Genomic DNA, 21,149 nt, shown 5'->3' on the forward strand with positions numbered 1-21,149 from the left:
TCAATAAATCAATTAATCAGTAAATCAAAAACACCGTTTACAGCCAAATCACTTGGTCATTGTCATGTCCAAATATCAGCTTCCTAGCTCAAAAGGTGCCTGAGATAATGCCCAAGCAAGAAAATAAATAAGTACTTTTATGTTTGTGGGGGTAAACAAAGAAATACCTTAGTCAAGATAAAATTGTGTAGATTAGCATGCTCCATATGTCGCGAAGCCATCTTGATGTATCTAAGTAGTGTTGAATGCCCGGGTAAGTGTTTACGTGTATCCACACAGAGGAGTGGAGTTGTGCTGCAGTGCATTCAGAAAGTATTCAGACCCTTCACTTTTTCACATTTTGTTATGTTGCAGCCTTATGCTGAAATCGTTTAAATTCATTTTTTCCCTCATCAATCTACACTCAATACCCCACAATGACAAAGTGAAAACAGGATTTTAGAAAGTTTTGCAAATTTATCAAACAGAAAAAACTGAACTATCACATTCATACCCTTTTCGATGACACTTGAAATTTAGCTCAGGTGCCTCCCATTTCTCTTGATCATCTTTGAGATGTTTCTACACCTTGATTGGAGTCCACCTGTGGTAAATTCAATTGATTGGACATGATTTGGAAAGGCACACACCTGTCTATATAAGGTCTCACAGCTGACAATGCATATCAGAGCAAAAACCAAGCCATGGGGTCGAAGGAACTTCCTGCAGAGCTCAGAGACAGGATTGTGTCGAGGCACAGATCTGGGGAAACCCACAAAAAAAATTCTGCTATATTGAAGGTTCCCAAGAGCACAATGGCCTCCATAATTCTTAAATGGAAAAAGTTTGGAACAACCAGGACTCTTCCTAGAGCTCACCGCCCTGCCAAACTGAGCATTTGTGGGAGATGAGCCTTGGTACGAGAGGTGACCAAGAACCCGATGGTCACTCTGGCTGAGCTCCAGAGATCCTGTGTGGAGATGGGAGAAACTTCCAGAAGGACAACCATCACTGCAACACTCCACCGATCTGGGCTTTATGGCAGAGTGGCCAGACGGAAGCCTCTCCTCAGTGAAAGACACATGAAAGCCCGCTTGGAGTTTGCAAAAAAGCACCTAAAGGACTCTCAGACTGTGAGAAACAAGATTCTGTGGTCTGATGAAACCAAGATTGAACTGTTTGGCTTCCGTCTGGCCACTGCGCTCTCGCTCTCACCATCTTTCCCAAATTTATTGACTCAATATTCAATATTCAAGTCAATCGGATGAAAAATGCTGATTTTAGAATTTTGACCTTCATATGACCTTTGCCCTTTGACCTCAAAATCAATAGGCTTCTCAATTGTGATGACCACTACAACTATGTGAAGTTTCATGACAATCGGTTTAGAATTGTGACTTGTAGGCCGGTGACAAACGGACAGACAGACCCACAAACGGGAACCACAAACGCAACCGACCAATATACTTGAAAAATCTTCGATTTTGCAAGTAACAAACAGACAGAATAACAAACGCAACCGACCAATATACTTGAAAAATCTTCGGTTTTACAAGTAAAAATACGTCAAACGCAGCATCACCATCCTTGGAGATGTTGCTTCCGAGGTAGGTGAAATGGTTGACCTCTTCAACACTCTGTTTCCCAATGGTGATGGACTGTTAAGGTTAGGGATGGGCGGCCATTGGTGCTGGTTGATGGGCATCGGCTTGGTCTTCTCAGCGCTGGTGCACAGCCCAACCTTTCTACCACATACCTCCAAGTCGGTGATCATCTCCTGGAGCTGATGCGTCTCTTTGGCCAGCAGTGCAAGGCTGTCTGCAAAGTCCAAGTCCATCAGACGATGTTGTCATGATACATCAAACTCTGGTCCAACCATCACCTTCTTCATGGTGAAGTCAATGACCAGGAGAAACAAGAAGGGTGTCAGGATACAGCCTTGGCGAACTCCCGATGATGTCGAAGAGGCCTTTGCTCATTCTGACACAGCAGCTGGAGTTGTGCTAGAAGGCACCAAAGGTGTTAATGTGCTGCTTGGTGATGGCATAATAGTGAATGATGTTCCAGAGAGACTGCCGGTGTATGCTGTCAAAAGTGTTCTTAAAATCAACAAAATTGATGACAAGGAGATTTTGGTACTGCAGACCCTGCTCGATGTCCCTGAGCATGAAGACCTGCTCACAGCATGACCTGTTGCTTCTGAAGCCAGCCTGCTCCTTTCGGAGGGCCACTGCCAACCTCCACCTTCATTCTGTTAAGGAGTACTGTGCAGAAAACCTTCCTAGGTACTGACAACAATGTGATACGTCTCCAATTGTTGCAATAATTGAGATTACCCTTTTTCGGCAGTTTGATGATGACTCCCTTACTCCAGTCGTCTGGGACATCCTCAGCTATTTAGATGTTATTGAAGAGGTCAGTGAGCTTTGTTGCACTGATGTTCTTACCATGCTTCAAGAGCTCTGCTGAAATCTCATCAAGTCCACGTGTTATTGTTATTCTTCAGATTATTGACTGCTCTTGTGACCTCTGACATGCTAATTTCACCCATGTTGATATCGAGCAGAGAAGGGATCTCATCTTTGTTGAATGTGAATGTGGAGTTAGGGATGGGTTGGCTCAGGACCCATGGAGGTGTTCCCTCCACCTCCCACCTTCTCTTCATTCGTTAGTGCAAAGTAGATATCGGCCTCAGCCGTTCATTACTATTCCTCTGTGAATTCTCGATGATTCTCGGTTATTGTGCCGGTCGGCGACTTCTGTGAATTATCGGTGCACGGAGTTGATTGGTTGAACAAATGTTTTCCGTTTAAAAAAAAAGTTGTTACGGTACTTAAGAATATTCGGATGATCGTTTTGAGATGACCGTGATAAGTAAAACACTTATCATGCATTTATAGCAAAAACTGTTGTAAACTCCCATGATCCTCATCGTCATGGGTTCTGCCATCTTGATGCGAGCCATGCGGTCGATGGCCGATGAGTCGTGGACATCGGGACTAGTCCGTTATCTCTATCATGTCTGTGTAGCTGTCACCGGGGGTGAGTGTTGCATTAATCACGCCACGGAATAATGTATGTTTGTTTTAATTGACTGTTTCGTCTGTTATGGCTGTAATGTTTGCATTGCTATGGAAATACGAATGCTCAGGGTATTGTATCCATCTTGTTCTGGGTCTTGTTATATTAACTGATACATTCGGGCATATTCATTAATAACAAGAAGTACTGTATGTATTGCACATTTATTGGAGAGCAATTTTACTCTTGGTTACCGGTTGATGTATGGTAATATTTTTACTGGTCAACTACAGAATAATTGTCGTCATTAGTGAAATTGGAATGTTGAATTGTTATTAACTAAATGTCTTTAATGGTTAACGATAATATTTTTTATTAATTAAAACCTGAATTAATGACAGAAGATAGTTGATCGGAATTGTTCAATTGCTAGTAGATTGCATTGGTAAAATATTTACTCTTCAATTGTAGTGAATTGTAACGGTAATGGTAACAGAGTTTATCATTGAATACATTAAAGTATTGCCCTGAAGTTTGTAAGTTCCTAAATTGTCAACGACTGCATCCTGACAGAGTCTTCATTGTGTCTTTTAAGGTTTTTCATCCATCTCCACCTGCAATGCTCAATAAACTGTTGAACTTGAAGCAAGATCAGTTGTTCTCATCTCACCTTCCACATCTTGGTGTCAGAAGTGGGATTCGAACTCACGCCTCCATGAGGAGACCAGATTAGTAACATTCTGCCTTGATTGGTACTGAGGTGTTACTGCTCGTATCACTCAGTTCTCACACTATTCTGTACAGTGTCCTGGTGTAAGTTGGATTCACTGCCTCTTGGGCCTCTGCCTTTCTCTTCCATCCAGCTCCTCTTGTCTCACTTGCAACTTATTTTGATAACTTTGTCCAATTGTCTGTATTCTTCATCTGCTCGATGTTTGCTCTTTGTTATCCTTTCCTGGTCTCTCCTGTTCCTTTTTTCCTTCAGTCATCTTCCACATTGGGTCATTGATCCAACGGTTTTTGTGGGTTGCTCTCCTTCACTTGATGGTGATATCTGCTGCCTCTTTGTTCACATCCCTGAAGATCCTCTACTGCTCTTCAAAGTCACCTGCACCTTGCATGGCTTTGAACCAGTTGGAAAGGGCCAACAGGAAACTTTGTGCTGTGCCCCGATCCTTCAGTTTCTCCAGAACATACTGATGTCATCGAGTCTGAATTGTTGTCTTCTTCAATTTCAGGTGGATCTCAGCAATCACAAGCTAGTGTTCTGCAAAATCACAAGGTGAACATCAGCACCTCTATATACTCAAACATCTATGGCAAACATAAAAGGATTTCCGCCATCTATTGCTGATGCACACACAGTCAATTTCATTCAAGGTGTTGCCATCTGGTGACTTCCATGTCTTCTTGTGAATGTCCTTGTGTTTGAAGAACATGTTCCCGATGGCGAGACCATGAGTGCAACACAGGGCCAACGATCTTTCACCATTATCACTGAGGGCTCTGGCTGACCCATGTGACCCTATGATTGTGGGCAGACCTCGTCGACACCAAGTTGTGCATTCATGTTTTTATGAGCAGATTTATGTCATAGCTAGGTATCTCATCCAATGTGTCCTGCAGTTGTTCATATAATTGGTCTTTCTCTTCCTCCATTACTGTCTCGGTGGGCACAGACTTGCATGATAGTGACTTTTCTGTGCTGTGTGTGGAATCTAGCAGTGATGATGCAGTCGTAGTAGTCTACCAGAACCAAATATTACCTTTCATGTAGGTAAAATATGTCAGCGGTGACCTTCACCCACGGACGTGTTGGGACTTTGAGACGAGAGTTTCTCTGCACTGCTTAGCTGCATTAGCATTGCAGGTGTCATATTTTTGTATGTAGTCACGTACATGAGCATTTATGTCTGGCCAATAAATGTTTCCCAGGTCCCAGAAGACAGCTCTTCCTGCCGAGGTGAGATTAATGGTGTCGCTTCATCAATTCATGGTGGAGAGAATGTGGTATGACTGGCCGTTCCCCTCAATACACGGGGCCATCCTGAAATGACAGTTCATCATGTGAATAGAAGTATTGGCAAAACTCCTCTGGGGTCGCCCACATTGGCAATGTCCAGCCACTTCTGATGATTCATTGTAGCCCGAACATCGTTACATCTTTGGATGTGTGTATAGAGATGTCAGAACGTGTTGGGAGAAACTCCCACATACGTAGTCCAGTATATTGACGCTTTCCACTTGTGACTGAGTATGTAACGTTAGGTCCGGGCATCCTTGGCAGGTAAACCCTGCTCAAATCCTAATCCAGAAATTATCTGTCCTAGCTCAACACTACAAACCTCTTCATTATCAAAATCATTAACATTAACTGAGTCTATAATTTGATTGAACAATGATTAAAATCATGCCCTACCTCATGAAAATGATTATATAAATACGTCTTACCACCAGAAGACACACTTAACCTATGCCCATTATAACCTTTATAACGTTATAACTTAACTATACCTATGCCCATTCAAACGTTGATGCAAAACATTGTGACGTTTTACCTACATATTGCACACCACAATCACCACAGGTGAGAAGATAAATAACTTGTTTTGATTTGTATCCTAACAAACCTACACAAACGACAAAAGTCTTCCCTGTAACATGACTTACAAAAGTTTTACGAGTTCTAAAAATCTTACAACACAAACATCTAGACCATTTACACTTTCAAAAAACAGTTTTGCATCTACTTGACAAAACATACTGACACATTTTTCTTAAGCCAGTCATTAAAGTCACATTGTTCGGCATTTAACCTAGTCTGGTTGGTTCCAGGATACTAATGTGGGCATTATTTGTTGGTGAGGGGGCTGCCTCGCTAAAGGTGGGTGTATAAATTATACTAGATTTTTGCATCTATTGGTAAAAGGAGAAGCTCTGTCCCATGTTTGTGTGTGTGTTATAGCCACAGTGACCACGAGGTTGTATCAATAGGAAATGATAGAAACTCTACACCTCTCATCCAAAGTTAAATGTCGTATTCCTATATTTTCGTGAGTCCGATATGCATTGAGTAACAGAACAATTCTGCTAAACCATCCCTGAAATTGCCACTCTTTCGTCTAAACCTAAATGCTGAAAATTATGTTAAAAAGATTATTTTACTTACACATTTTGTGCTAGCGATGGCAGGTTAAAAGTGCCCAGCGAGCAGAACAGTTACTGTAGATGCACACACAGCACATGTGCAAAAGGCCTCTGGATGGCACACACATTGATGTCTTGCCATGCCCGCGAAACCTCAAGATGACAGTTTATAGCTGAGCCGAGATTCAAACCAAGGCTGGACAGCTCAGAGGTGAGTTAGCATACCTTTAGGCTATCCTACAGACCCATGAGGTGCAGAACCTAACACACTTACTGGGAAAGATAAAATATGCTGTTGCCCATACCATGTTTCTTTTCTGTCAAATATATTTGTGTTTCATGTAATATATATCTTGTATGTGCAATACATCCATGAGCTGCAAGCCTGCAACAAACGAAAAAGCTTTCTGCGAAAACCTGCAAAAGAAAACCCAGAATTTTTAGTGAATATTTTCATTGCTAGAATTTCCCAGAAACCAGTCTGTGATTACACAAAGGTAATATGGAGACCATGAAGTGAAGGTTTAAATGTAAATGTTCTGCTTTGTTTTGTACTTTTCCCATTTCTAAGTCGAAGCTACTGTGTTGCAGGAAACGGAGGCGCAAGTGGATGCCAAGGCGCATCTTTCAGACGAACAAATTGCTGGTATGTTTTCTTCTCTTTATTGATAACTAGTTGAGCCTGGTGTTGGCTTAGCGGTTAGAGTGCTGGATTGGGATCCCTGGATCCTGGGTTCGAATCCCAGTCAATCGGTGAATTAACACCAGGGGGGTTGACTCAGCCTGTCATCCGACCTTCCGAGGTCGGCAAATTGAGTACCAGCTCACTGGTAATTACCTGTGTGTCACAAGAGGCAACTAACAGGGTTGGTGGCAGGAGGGCATCCGGCCATAAAACATTGCTTCAAAAAGGGGACAACGGTGCCTGAAAAAGGACAACCCCTGCTCTGCCGGGAAAAATGGCCTCGAAAGGTGGTTCTATTGATAAGTAGTTGATATACCTATCAAGCACAGGTGATGGCCAGGATGGTGTAGGCTTTCATATTTATGGGAGGCCCATAGAGCAACAACAAAACAGCAGCAGTAATCCAATAAATGGAATAGTGTAAGAAGCACTGCCCACCAGAATTCCATGACATCATCCAGCATGGCAAACACTTTGGCAAAAATCTACTTTGGGCCGGACAGAATGAAATGATGAGTTGGAAACACATCTAGAGGGCATAAGCAGATTTACAAGAAATTAACTAACTGTCCTTACAGGTGGGTTAATTCACCCCCTTTTATGAAGTATATGGCGTTTTATTGTCCCCCGTCGCACCGCGGAGCGAAAGGGGGACTATGGTTTTCCCCTCCGTGCGTGCGGGCGTACATGCATGCTTGCGTGTGTAAACGAAGGACCGCATTCGAATTTGGTGTGTGGGTGCAACCCACGTCAAAATCCAAGATGGCCGCCACCATGTATGTCTGATGCCATGTATGTCTGAAACTTGTGAGCTGAATATCTTGAAAAATAAGCGAAGTACCAACTTCAAATCTGGTGTGTGGGTGTATCTAGGCACAAGGAAGAACGCTATTTAAAATTGGGTCGCCACGTCAAAATCCAAGATGGCCGCCGCCATGTATGTCTGAACCTTGTGAGATGAATATCTTGAAAAATAAGCAAAGTACCAACTTCTAATTTGGTGTGTGGATGTATCTCGGCATAAGGAAGAAGGCTATTGAAAATTGGGTCGCCACGTCAAAATCCAAGATGGCCGCCACCATATATAATTGTCTGAACCTTGTGAGCAAAATATCTTGAAAAATAAGCGAAGTACCAACTTCTAATCTGTTGTGTGGGTGTATCTCGGCAAAAGGAAGAACGAGATAGAGAGATACGAGATAGAAGAACGAGAACGAGATAGATTGAGATCTCGCGAGATCTTTGTCGGGGCGGTCACGGTTTTTCGAAGCTGTTCCACGATCTTCACGCACGCTCGAAGTTAAGTAATTGTCACATTTGTATTTTTGTCGAAACTGTATTTATCTTACGTGTGTGTACCTTTTGCGTGTCTCTCGGAAGATTATCGGTGTAAATCTTTCATACCTGTATAAAATAGTCGAGTATTTCGTGCCACGCAGCCGAGTTGTTGAAGCTTCCGACCTTTAGGCTTGGTTCTCTCCGGGCATCCAAATTGGTTATTTTTTCATTCGTGTGTTTGTCAAATTTCAACTCGTTATTTTATCGTCCATGCGTTATACTTATTGTTTGTTTATAGTTAGTTTTGGTTTGAATTTCCTGTAACTCGTAATTAATTAATCGTGTTCTGCTCCGCGTGTGCGGCCTTGTACACCCGTCGGTGTTTGTTAACTTAAGTCCCCTACATCGTGTTGTGCTTGGCTCTTAGTTTTTTCCCTTCTACCCCGAACATAATACTCTTTGTCGAACGTTTTAAATCCCCACCCCCTCTCCCCCCCCCTCAAAAAACCAAACCAAAAACATTTATTTTCCTTTCTCCACGTGTGCTGTTGTCTCATCCTGTACTTTCTGTCCAGGTGTGCTGTTCGCCCCGCCCCCATTATCTCCTTGCCATACACCTTTTGCCCTGTTCACGTGACTCGTGGTGGTCCCTCTCGGCCTTCCCCCCGTTGGTATTTTGTGCATATAAGATTGTTCACAGTTCTGTTTAAATATTATTTAAATATGTTTAAACTTTCCCCTTCAGTGTTTTATTCAGTGGTATATTACAACACGCTGTTTTTCTTCCTATTTAAAAGGCTTTTTTCAATTTCCTCTCCAACTCATTCCACGTCAAAAAAAAGAAATTCAATCTCTTATACGTCTCCCTCACAACATGGTCTAAATTCACATTCATTCCACCCGTCCTCCATCGTTCTGAATCGGATTGCTAACTTGAAAATCACAACAAACCCAATTTGTTATCAATGTTCGTCCTTCATTAATCATCTACTTTCTAAACTCCCCTCTTGCCCCTCCCCTCCAAATCCCCCCCCCCTTGCACCTGCACTCCTAAACTCCCCCCTTGCCCCTCCACTCCTAAACTCTCCCCTTGCCCCTCCACTCCTAAACTCCCCCCTCACTCCTCCCCTTCAAAACTCCCCCCCCAACCCCTCCCATTCAAATCTCCCCCCATACCATTCCCCTCCAATTCTCCCTCCTCCCCCCTCCTCCTCAAAGCTGCCTCCTCCCCACTTCGTCCCCCTTCTATCTCATACCTCCACCCCCCCCCCAACCTTCTACTTTCCTCCCCCCCCCCCCTCAAACAACCCCTCACTTTGCCTCATCCCTTCACTATCAAACCTTTCATCCTCCTCATCCTTCCCTTTCTTGGAACTCTTCTGTAATCTCTGACACTATCAACTGCTCTCCCCACCTCCCCCTCTCATCCTTCATCTTACCCTACTCCTCCCCTCCCCTGTCCTGTACCCGATGCTCCCCCTCTCTCTTCATTAGCGGTATGGACCTCAAACATCCGAGGCCTTCGCTCAAACCTGACTGATCTCTCCATACAGGTTGCTTCTGACAATCCAGACTTGATCTGCTTAACAGAGACTTTCCTCCTTCAAGATGTCTCTGATTTCTTAATATCTCTTCCTGGTTACTCCCTCCTCCGGTATGATAGACCTGAGCTTCGTCCTGGTGGTGGGGTGGCTATCTTTATCAAAAACTCTCTTCCTCACTCTCCTTGCACTGCCCTCTCTCCTCCTCACCCCCCAGGAGTACCTCTGGCTATGGCTTCCTCTCTGCTCCCACCTTTTGTTCATATGTGTTCTGTACCGTCCTCCAAACAGTGATGACTCCATTTACATTTCACTGTCTGACAACATGGACCAACTTCTATCCACTCATCCCAACTCCCTCTTCCTCATATGTGGTGACTTCAGCTGTCATCATGCCAGCTGGTTGGGTGTGGGTTCCTCTCTCACCAGTCATGGCACCTCAGCAAAGGACTTCTGTGACTCACTGGGATTGACACAATCTGTCAATTTCCCGACCCGGATCTCAGCCAATGGAGTATCTTCTCTTCTAGACTTGGTCATGACAAACTTCCCTGCTAATGTCTGCTGCTCTTCTTCTGCTCCAATCGGTTCTTCTGATCATGTGCTTGTCAAAGTGGACATCTCTCTGGCCATTCTCAGAGAGCCTCCTCAGCGTCGACGGGTCTGGCATTTCATTCAGGTCGACTGGGACGGTCTTCAAGCAGCCATAAATCGTCTGGATTGGTCTCCCATCTCCACTGCCTCTGACATCAATTCTTCCTGGGAATTCTTCCAAAGCAAACTGCTCTCTCTCATGCACATATTTATCCCATCTCGTCTTCAGTTGTCTTACCCTTCCTCCCATCCATGGTACACTGAATCTTGTGGTGAGGCAGTTGCCCTGAAACAACTTGCCTTTGCCTCTTGGAAGGCTAATCCAACTGAAGGCAATCTCAGTTCCTTCCACCAAGCTCGGAACAAGTGTGTGTGTACCCTCAGGAGTGCCAGGAAGCACTATCTTTCCACACTCAAGAATGAACTCTCAAACCTGTCTCCTTCCTCCAAATCCTGGTGGCGTCTGGTCAAATCCGTTTCTGGTGTTTGTTTCCCCATCCATCCCCTCCCTTACCTCAAATGGCTACACAGTTGGCATTGCACGTGACAAAGCCGAATGCCTCAACTCTGTGTTTGCCTCAAAATCTATAGTCCCAAACCCATCTCTCTCTGTTCCTACCTTTCCCAGTCGAACCCAACTGCTCCTGGACTCTGTGTCCTTCTCTCCTGACAAGGTGGAGGAGTTTTTGTCTAACCTCGACTCTGATTCTGCAACTGGACCAGACGGCATCAGCCCACGGGTCCTAAAATCCTGCTCTGCCGCTCTATCTCACCCTCTCTCTGTTCTTTTCACCCTCTCTTTTGCTCAAGGTCATCTGCCAGCATCCTGGAAATCAGCAAACATTACCGCTTTACACAAAAAGGTGCAAAAACAGATCCTTGCAACTACAGACCAATCAGCCTGCTCCCAAATATCAGCAAAGTCATGGAATCCATCATTGCTTCGGATATGAAATCTTTCCTCTTCTCCAATGGCTTGATCTCTGATCACCAATTTGGTTTCAGACCAGGTCAGTCTACTCTGGACATGCTGCTTCTGCTGTCTCAACAATGGATGGAGGTCCTCAATGCCAAACAGGAAATCAGAGCTGTCTCCCTTGACATATCACTTGCCTTCGATACGGTCTGGCACCCAGCTCTGCTCACCAAACTCTCCTCCTATGGTATCCATGGAAATCTCCATGCATGGCTTGCGGACTTCCTCTCTGGTTGTAGTCAACGTGTGGCCCTGAATGGATTTCTCTCATCTCCCCTTCCTGTTCAGGCTGGAGTTCCCCAAGGCAGTGTTCTGGGCCCTGTGCTTTTTCTGGTCTTTATCAATGATCTCTCCGACTCTCTGGAAAATCCTGTCTTTCTCTTTGCTGATGACTCCACTCTCTGACGTTCCATTCCTCTTCCCTCAGATCGGCAGTCTGCAGCCTCCTCACTCTCTGAAGACCTGGACAAATCACAGACTGTTCAAACAAGTGGAACATGTCTTTCAATCCTGACAAATCTCACACACTTACTATGTCTCTCCGAAAAGATCGACTGGACAACCCTCCCATCTAGTTTCTCAACAATCCTCTCCAAGAATTTCTGTGGCTCAAGCTTTTGGGTCTCACTATCTGCCATGATCTTTCTTGGGAAAACCACATTTCCAAGCTGGCCTCCAAAGCCAGTCGCCGACTGGGCATCCTCCGTCGTGCGAAGTCTTTCCTAGGCACACCTGAGCTCCTCACCACATACAAGGCTTTCATCGGCAGCTCAATGGAATACTGTTCTCCCCTATGGGCCGGTGCTCCTGCCTCACACCTAGCTCGGCTTCACGCTGTTGAAACCAAAACGTTCAGAATCATTGGAATCTTCCGCGATGAAGCTATCTCTGAGGGCCTTTCACTCACTCACCGCAGGCAGGTAGGTGGTCTTTCTCCCGACTCCTCTCCGGCCTTGCTCCCCCAGCTCTCTCTGTGCTCTGTCCCCCAAATATTCCTACAGGTCGCACAAGATCTGCCAGCAACCCTCTGATGGTTAAACTGCCGAAATCTCGGCTCTCTGCTCACCTTCACTCTTTCATTCCTCTTTTCTCCCGCCTCTGGAACAAACTCCCACACTCCCTTCAATCCCACTCCTCCCTCCAGGTCTTTAAAACAGCTGTTCACCACCATCTCTTATCTTCCCCCATCCAAAACCTTGATGTTTTCTACCCCCGCTAATTCACCCCAGATCCACCTTGTTTGAAATTCCAACTTCTTTCCTGGAAGTCCTGGCAGTGCCCATATATTTTATACCTCTCACACCCCCCCCCCCCTTCCCATGCCTCGCCCCCCAAAGCCCTCTCCCTCCCACAGATCTCTCGATGTCTCCATGTCTCTCGGTCCCTGCTCTCAAATGTTGTGTTTGTGACCTTCCCCCTCTCTCCCCATCTTGTCTACCGCTCCCGATGTTATATGTTTTATGTGTCGGTTTGTCTTTCTGTGTGATTAATGTTCGCTCTTTCACGAGCCTCGATCTTGTATACAAAAACAAAAAAACAAAAACAAAACGCTATTGAAAATTGGGTCGCCATGTCAAAATCCAGGATGGCCACCACCATATATATGTCTGAACCTTGTGAGCAAAATATCTTGAAAAATAAGCGAAGTACCAACTTTTCATCTGGTGTGTGGGTGTATCTAGGCATAAGGAAGAACCCTATTGAAAATTGGGTCGCCACGTCAAAATCCAAGATGGCTGCCTTGCGTCCTCCACTTTGTCAACTCGCATCACCACCGACGGGGGACCGAGGCGTAACGCTTGTTTATATTTGAAACCCTGGATTCCACAAGGTGGCGCTTTACGATACGCATTTACAAAGAGAGAATTGGGGTCCTCCCCACACACTGATTCCCAGTTTTCACAAGGATACACACGGAACTGTGGCACAGAAGGAGGCCATTTGGCCCATCATGCCTGTGCTGTACCAACCCCAATATCATCGCCTTTCCACACACAATTAAGCTACCTACTAAACACACAAGCCAATATCCGCATATCCCAGGTGGGTTGACTCACTGACTCAGCCTTTTATCTCACCAAGGTCGGTAAAATGAGTACCAGCTCACTGGGAAGAATGAGCCATCCTGGTATCCTGTGTCAGAGTGGAGGCCTGTCCAGGATTGTGCCCAATAGCCTAAGAAACTGCTTTGGCAGCCCCTTGCATCTGAAGATGCAAAAGGAGTGGTCAACTTCTTCCTCAATATAGATTAAAGCATTTTTGATTCCCAGGAGGTGAAATGGAACCAATGACAATCTTACTCGATATGTCATGTAGTTAGTTGAGTGGTCGCTGTGATTGGTCAGCATATTACACTGCCCTTTTCTGAGAGCCAGCATAACATCTGAAAACTAGAACAGCGCTCTTTGACGTCGCAATGTTAACCGATACACATTATTACACTATTATGCATACTTATACCAAGTTTGATTTAAATTCCTTCAGTCGTTCTCAAGTATATATATTTTACATGACATGACCTCTTGAACTTTGAACTCTTGATGTCAAAATCGAATGAGTTAATCTTTGCATCATAATATATACTTTACCAAGTTTGACTTAGTTTCATTCAGCCGTTCTTATGTTATGGCGATATGCAAACCTATTACAGACTCTTACCTTCGACCTCTTGGTGCCAAAATCTAATCAGACTCTCTTTGCATCATAATATATACTTATATAAAGTTTGGTCAAAATCTCAACACTGGTTCACAAGTTAGCTCGGGAACAGATTTGTTACCTAATGGAACCTCTGACCTTAGACCTCTTGACCCCATAATCTAATCAGTTTAACTTTACATCATTATACATACTTTTTCCAAGTTTGACTTGGTTCCATTCAGCCGTTCTTAAGTTATCATGGTAACAAAAAACCTATCATGGACGGACACACGAACGGACGGACAGCCGGATAGACATCCCGAAAATATAATGCCTCCGGCGACAGATAAAGAAGCAGTGATCGTTTTCATCCTGGAAAAGCGATCAAGATAATCGATCAATATCACAAATTATACCACAAGAGGTACCATGGAATAATAATATTCTTGGTCATTTTTGTTGAAATTTTTAAGTCTGCTGGCTTTTTTTCTATTGAAATGTCGGCCTTTTTATTAGAATTTTATGAAAAGGTCAAAAGAAAAACAAGTTAAAATCTCATTCTGATTGCATTTCATTTGAATACTATTGTCCAGTCAAGTAAACCCACTTTTAGTTAATTTGAGCGAATATTCCTTCCATTTACTCAAAAATGAGGTGCAAGAACACAAGTTGATGTAAATCTAATCTTACTATAATTCACCAAATGTCCGTTCATCTGTCTGTCCGTTTCCAGGTACCGCAAAAACGGCTGAACTAATCGCAACAATATTTTGGGTGGGTAATCCTGGGACTCCCTGGAGTAAAATAGGCTATATTGTTTTTCCAATTTCAGCTTTGGTCGCCAGCATTTTCAGGTTTGGACTCCCGCATAACATTATTTTCCCGGGTACCGCACAAACGGCTGCACCGATCGCAACCTGATGAATGAAAACACAGTTAAAAATAATGACCTCGGACAAAGACCTTTTATACGGACATGGGTTGAATCCCTGCTTGAGAGAATGCCAACCCCCTCCCCACCATCACGGTCGTCTCTCCAACTCACAATCCCACGGGATATGCGGAAAGGACGACCAAAAACCAATTATCTTCTTTTTGAATCGTATATAAACATCATTAAAAGTAAATAATGACCTCGGCCAAAATTCAAACGACGTGAGTTTAATCTCGACATGAGAGAATTCCACATAGCTATTTGGTCGGGGTATGCGCTAACAGATCGCTGTCTCCATTGATCTTGCCAAGGCCGTAACACCTATCGGCTCAAAATCCTTTTAACTGTTGATTTGGTAGTTTTTACAATGAAGGAAACATTAACAATGTTGTTAAAAGTTTATTTTGTGATTAATTTGTAATTGGAGTTATGTTGTTTGGAATGAAAAAACGAGATATCGAGTTCAAGTAAATGACGACATGCCGTGATGGCATGGTCTACTTTCTAAACGTGAACTTTGTGGATCGCCATATGCAGATTCGCCACGGACCCATGATCGATGTTTCTATACGTAAACGTACCCATTTGTTTCCGAATGGGTACGTTTTTCATGGACGTCCATCACGAACTTGCTGTGCATGTCTGACGTGCGACTGAAGGTGCTACAGGAATGTGGAATTTATTGGTTTCATGCTTTAGCATTTGCCATATCTGCATTGTCCGTTTGCTTCTGGCCTCCCACCCGTGCTTCGCATGGGTATCTCACTCGTGCTGTAAAGCCAATGAAGTTCACGGTTATATCTGATTAGACTGTTAGAGGATGTTTTAAGTAAACAGAATATCATATGTTCGGTGCTCACATCCTATACTCCACCGTTGGCTGTGTCTGCAGAGTTTAAAGCCGCATTTGACTTGTTTGATGCTGATGGCGGAGGAGATATCAGCACAAGCGAGCTCGGGAAGGTCATGAGGCTACTGGGACAGAATCCAACCAAAGAGGAATTGGACGCCATCATTGAAGAGGTCGACGAGGATGGTTCGTCATGGATAATTGACATGTGTACCATAACATATAAAATTCTCATGTTAAGAAAACATGTTACAAAGTAGCATATTCATGAAGGTAAACGTTTTTCTGCTTCAAAAAGTATTTAAATGAATGAATAGTTCAAAATGCTTTGACCGTTTTCAGACAGTCAACACACACTCTCATTCTTAACCTCAGGTGATTGAAGGAAATGTCATCATCCACTCAAACTTACTCTTTGTTACATAAATTCGTTTTTATCCAATTTCATCCCCTCCACAACGTCCACCTCTACGCGCATTCCACTCTTGTTTCCAACACTTCCACTCTTGTTGTGGAATCAAAGTATGATTGCTGAGAAGCAGAAACTGCTATCTGATGTTTTCCTGAAAATTGAATGTTTCGATCGCCCATAGCAGTCATTCGACTATTGGAGACCAATGGCGAACCAACTTCCTTGGTTAAAGAAACGCAAGATCATGTTGAAAGGGGACATACCAAGGGAGCGGTTTGGTTTATCAAAGCGTTCCCTTACAGAAAAGTCAAGATAACAACACCTGAATCCACCTAATAATTTGCAATTGGTCATTCACTTCGGCACCAATACAAGTTTTTTATTACGGACCCCAGGCATCAAAAAGCTACAAACTAGTGCCTTCAGAACGTATTCACACCCCTTGACTTATTTCACATTTTGTTGTGCTACAGCTTGAATTGAAAATAGATTAAGTTGCGTTTTTTTGTCACTGATCTACACATAATATCCCAGAATGTCAGTGAATTTTGTTTTTTGAAATTTTTTACAAATCAATTAAAAATGAAAAGCTGAAATGTCTTGAAAAAAAGTATTCGACCCCTTTGCTATGACACTCCAAATTGAGCTCAGGTGCATCCAATTTCCTTTGATCATCCTTCAGATGTCTCTCCAACTTGATTGGAATTTACCTGTGGCCAATTCAGTTGATTGGACATGATTTGGAAAGAAACACACCTTTCGATATAAGGTCCCACAGTTGACAGTGCATGGCAGAGCAGAAACTCCACCATGAAAGCCAAGTAACTGTCCGTAGAACTCCGAGATAGAATTGTGAGGAGGCTTAGAACTGGGGAAGGTTATAAAACAATTTCTAGAGTGTTGAAGACTGGATATCCGAGACTCTGGAGGTATGCACACTCTCCTCGTAAAGAAGATTTATGATGGATAGTGATATTTTGGAGCTGGGATCCCCAATATTTATCTTTCACCCCTCTATCCTTTATCCCAATTTTCTCCACCAAACATCTTGCTTCCCAACCACTGAGAATGCATTGTATTGTCATGGCATGGTGGTAGCCTCAATCTCATTTTGTTTGTTAAAAATTTATTGTGTGAAGGTTAACAGGTGTTACCAGTAGTCACTATGGAGTTTGACGCAGAGAAGTTTACAGTGACCCCTAGTGAAGCACAGTTCAGAGCGTTAGTAAAATCGGACCTCTGGCAATTGGCCAAACATTTTAGCTTGGAGGTCCGAACTAATATGAAGAAGGCAGAGTTGCAGACAGTGGTGATACAATCTATGGTGGGATTAGAAGCAAGGGAAGAGGTAGCCTGGGCTTGGTTACCAGAAGAGCAAGAAAATGTGGAGCTCCGGAAACTGGAGATGCAATTACAGAGCCAGGAAAGGGAAAAAGCACAGGAAAGAGAACTCCAGGAAAGGTTAGAAGAGAAAAAAACAGAGGAAAGGAGAGTGGAAAGAGAACTCCAGGAAAGGTTAAAAGTACAGGAACGAGAACTCCAGGAAAGGTTAGAAGAAAAAAAAAACAGAGGAAAGAAGAGTGGAAAGAGGACTCCAGGAAAGGTTAGAAGACAAAAAAGCAGAGGAAAGGAGAGCTGCAAGATAACTCGAAGCAGAGGAGAGAAGAGCCGAAAGGGAGTTAAAGGACCGTGAATTGGCGCGTCAGCAGGAAATTAAAGTCAAGGAGCTGGAGTTAAAGAGAGAACGGGGAGAGGTACCATCCCTGCTGACTGGTTCGACACCTAGTCAGAACACCTGGGATGTTGTCAGACATGTGAGGCTGGTTCCACCCTTCAATGAAAAGGAGGTAGCCAAGTTTTCTCCACACTTTGAGAAAGTGGCTCGACAGTTAAACTGGCCTGAGGAGTACTGGTCCATACTAGTGCAAAGTGTTCTGGTGGGTAAAGCTCAAGAGATTTATTCGGCTTTACCGATTGACCAATGTGCAGATTACGAGGTATTGAAGAAACACATTCTCAAAGCCTATGAATTGGTCCCGGAAGCTTACCGGCAAAAATTCCGGAATGCCAGGAGGAGGGAGAGTGAGACCCATGTGGAATTTGCCAGAGTGAAGGAAACCATGTTTGATAGGTGGTGTGATTCAAAAAGAGTTGGGAAAGACTTCGAACTATTGCGACAATTGATCCTGGCGGAGGAATTCCAACAGTGTGTCCACGAGGATATTAAAGTTCATCTGGAGGAAAGGAAAGTACCAAAGCTGTATGAGGTAGCCACCATGGCGGATGACGATGCCTTAACACACAGGATGGGGTTCCACAAACCGAACTTCTCGCCCAGACCTAGCCAGGGGAGCTATGGTACATCAGGGGCGGAGAATGAAAATCCATGGGGGCGGCCTCGGGATGAAAATGAGGTCCACTTTGACACCACGACTTCGAGAAATCAGAAGACTGCGGTTCTAAGACAGACCTATGGTCCAGGGGACTCGAGGCAGACCGCCGCCCCCATGCCTTGGCAGACCACGAGGTTCTCCTCCGGGCCTACTTGCACTTTTTGCCATAAACCTGGACACTGGATGTCCAACTGTTATGCTCTGAGAAAGGAAAATCAGGAGCAGAGTTCGACTAGTACGACTCCAAATGCGATGGCCATTGTGAGAAATCGCCCTCAAAAGGGTTACCAACCATTTATTTCCGAGGGGTTTGTGTCACTGGATGGAGCCTCGACTAACTGGAGACTGGTTAGGATATTGAGGGACACAGGAGCACATCAATCTTTAATGCTTGAAGGCATCTTGCCATGGTCCGAGGAGTCGGCAACTGGGGATAGAGTTCGTTTACAGGGGATTGGTGGCTGTGTTAGTGCTCCACTTCATGTCATCCATTTGGAGTCAGATTTGGTGTCAGGACTGGTCACCATCGGTTTACAAGCCACTCTTCCTGTAGAGGGAGTATCGGTTGTTATCGGGAATGATTTGGCCGGTGGTCAAGTTTATGGTAACCCGATGGTTGTTAAAAAGCCCAGTAGGGAAAATAACACCACACCAGTTAGGGATGGCGACAAGTTTAGCAAGTTATTTGTAGGTGGACTGAACTTCAAAACACAGGAAGATGTTTTGGAGTCTGCCTTCAGCAACTGTGGACCGCTTTTGGAAGTGCTGCTGATAAAAGACAGGGAGACACGAAAGTCAAGAGGGTTTGGCTTTGTCACGTTTGAAAACTCAAAGGACGCCAGAGAGGCAGAAAAGGATCTGAATAGCAAGGAGTTGGAGGGTCGGACCATCACAGTAGGGAAAGCATTTCCTAGGGGTCGAGGGGGCTACAGAGGAGGACCACGCAGTAGTAGTGTTGGTGGCCGCAAGCGATATTATTATGGAGGCTTCCAGAGTTATGACAGCTCCCGAAGGAAGGATTATCAGAGCAGTGGCCGAGAAGGAGACCGCTAGTCAGGTGACTACTGTGACAAGTGGTCCCACCGTAATTATTAGGAGTCCGGAAAAGTTGAAGCACTGAATGCTGCAGAGCCGCCGAGCCAAGATTCCTACACGGACTAACCGTGAAAGCCACGTTCCTAAAGGCATCCAGGTAGTGAACGTTCCTGCACGGACTAACCGTGAACTCCACGTTCCTAAAGGCGTCCATGTAGTGAACTTTCCTCCCCGGACTAAACGTGAACTCCACATTCCTAAAGGCGTCCATGTAGTGAATACCTCCAGGCCTCAACACCCAACCACCATGGACCCTGGCTTTCAGCTCGGCTTCCCGGGGAAAGTGCTATAGATTTGCTGGCCTTTGGGTTTTTGATCACAACCTCTTAACCTTCATTCAAGAGAAACTATAAGTAAAAATCAGAGGGGCAGGGACAATGTCGTTGTTGACGCTTGGTCCAGAGGGAATTAACTTTGGAAAGCTCTGGGGGTTGTGTAAAATTTTGTTGCTTTATTTTTGGGGAAGGTTGAATATTGTTGCCCACGGGGATTGCTGATTTGGGTTGTGAATTTACTTTTGCTTGTTTAAAGAGGGCATGCAAAGAAAGTTTTCACGGTGTTCAAACTTTCTTTCTTGAGGAGGGGAAGTGTTACGGATTCGGCCCTAATGATTGTTGTTATGATTATTGTTGTTGGTTCGAAGTATTCTGGTGATTGTGGTTGAAGGGAAAGGGTTATTATTGTTAAAAGATTTAAAAGCGCTCCTGGTAAAATGTGGCCGGAAATCCGGATCGTGACCGGAAGAGGTGGAGCGAGGAAGAAGAGGCGGTAGGAGATCGTGAAACAGACGTTATTGTTGAAGTTCCGGACCGAGCGTTCGACGTACGGCCCTAATGATTGTTGGACCCTGGAACCCTCCAAGTGAACTTGGCGTCCTTGAAGGGAAGTTCAGGCGATAAGAGTTATCGCCGGAGTGCGTGGAGCCTGTGTCGTCGGGTATCCTCATTGAGGTTCCGGAGGATCCTGGCCTCAAAGCCCGGGTTCGAGGGAAAGCTGTCCGCCATCTTTGCCACGCGAGCAACCTGCAGTGAACCGGTTTTGGTCGTGTCGGCTGGGCCTTATTCCCCGGTGGTTTGCCGGGGACAGCTGTGCCAGAAAGGGAACTTGAGAATTATACGGAGGCTCGCGGATGGAACTGCAACGTGTACGTCGGAGCGCGTCTTTGTGAGGTTCCTTTCCACCGCTGTATTGCGGGGTGCTGAACAACGTGGCCTCGATCGCCTACGCCTCAATTAACTTTGATCGGGCCTTGACTCCCCGATCGCGGGAGCGCACAGAGACATTGGGACTTCGCCTTGGAGGAGTGCACAGACATTGGGGAGGTGCCGTGAGTTTGGGGTTAAGGGGCTTGATAAGGTTATCATCGTAAGTTTGAAAGTAGGGGTGATTGCCCCAATTGTTGTATGGCTCTTTGTGTGTGATTTATAATATATTATTGTTTGGTCATAACCTGGTGTGGTGGCATTATTGAGTGGACTGTTTCATTTGCTGGTTCCATTGAGGGTTTCATTATTTGCTAGATTTCAACCAAGGATAACACATCTTTCTGCCGGGGACCCTCTCGGGGTTCGGAGGTCTACCGAGACCAGAGGTAAGGGGGGGGG

The 21,149-nt window shown here is 44.6% G+C and overlaps 1 protein-coding gene across 1 annotated transcript in view; it reads left to right on the plus strand.

The window, feature by feature from the left end:
- The window catches only part of LOC137435225 (troponin C, skeletal muscle), a 55,128-nt gene that overhangs the window by 7,065 nt on the left and 26,914 nt on the right, over positions 1-21,149 (plus strand). The window contains exons 2-3 of the mRNA XM_068128826.2: positions 6,739-6,793; positions 15,688-15,831. Of these exons, the coding sequence (XP_067984927.1) occupies positions 6,739-6,793; positions 15,688-15,831 (199 nt within the window). The remainder of the gene's footprint in view (positions 1-6,738; positions 6,794-15,687; positions 15,832-21,149) is intronic.

This window comes from Myxine glutinosa, chromosome 9, assembly GCF_964187855.1.
Source record: "Myxine glutinosa chromosome 9, kmMyxGlut1.1, whole genome shotgun sequence".
Classification (NCBI taxonomy): domain Eukaryota; kingdom Metazoa; phylum Chordata; class Myxini; order Myxiniformes; family Myxinidae; genus Myxine; species Myxine glutinosa.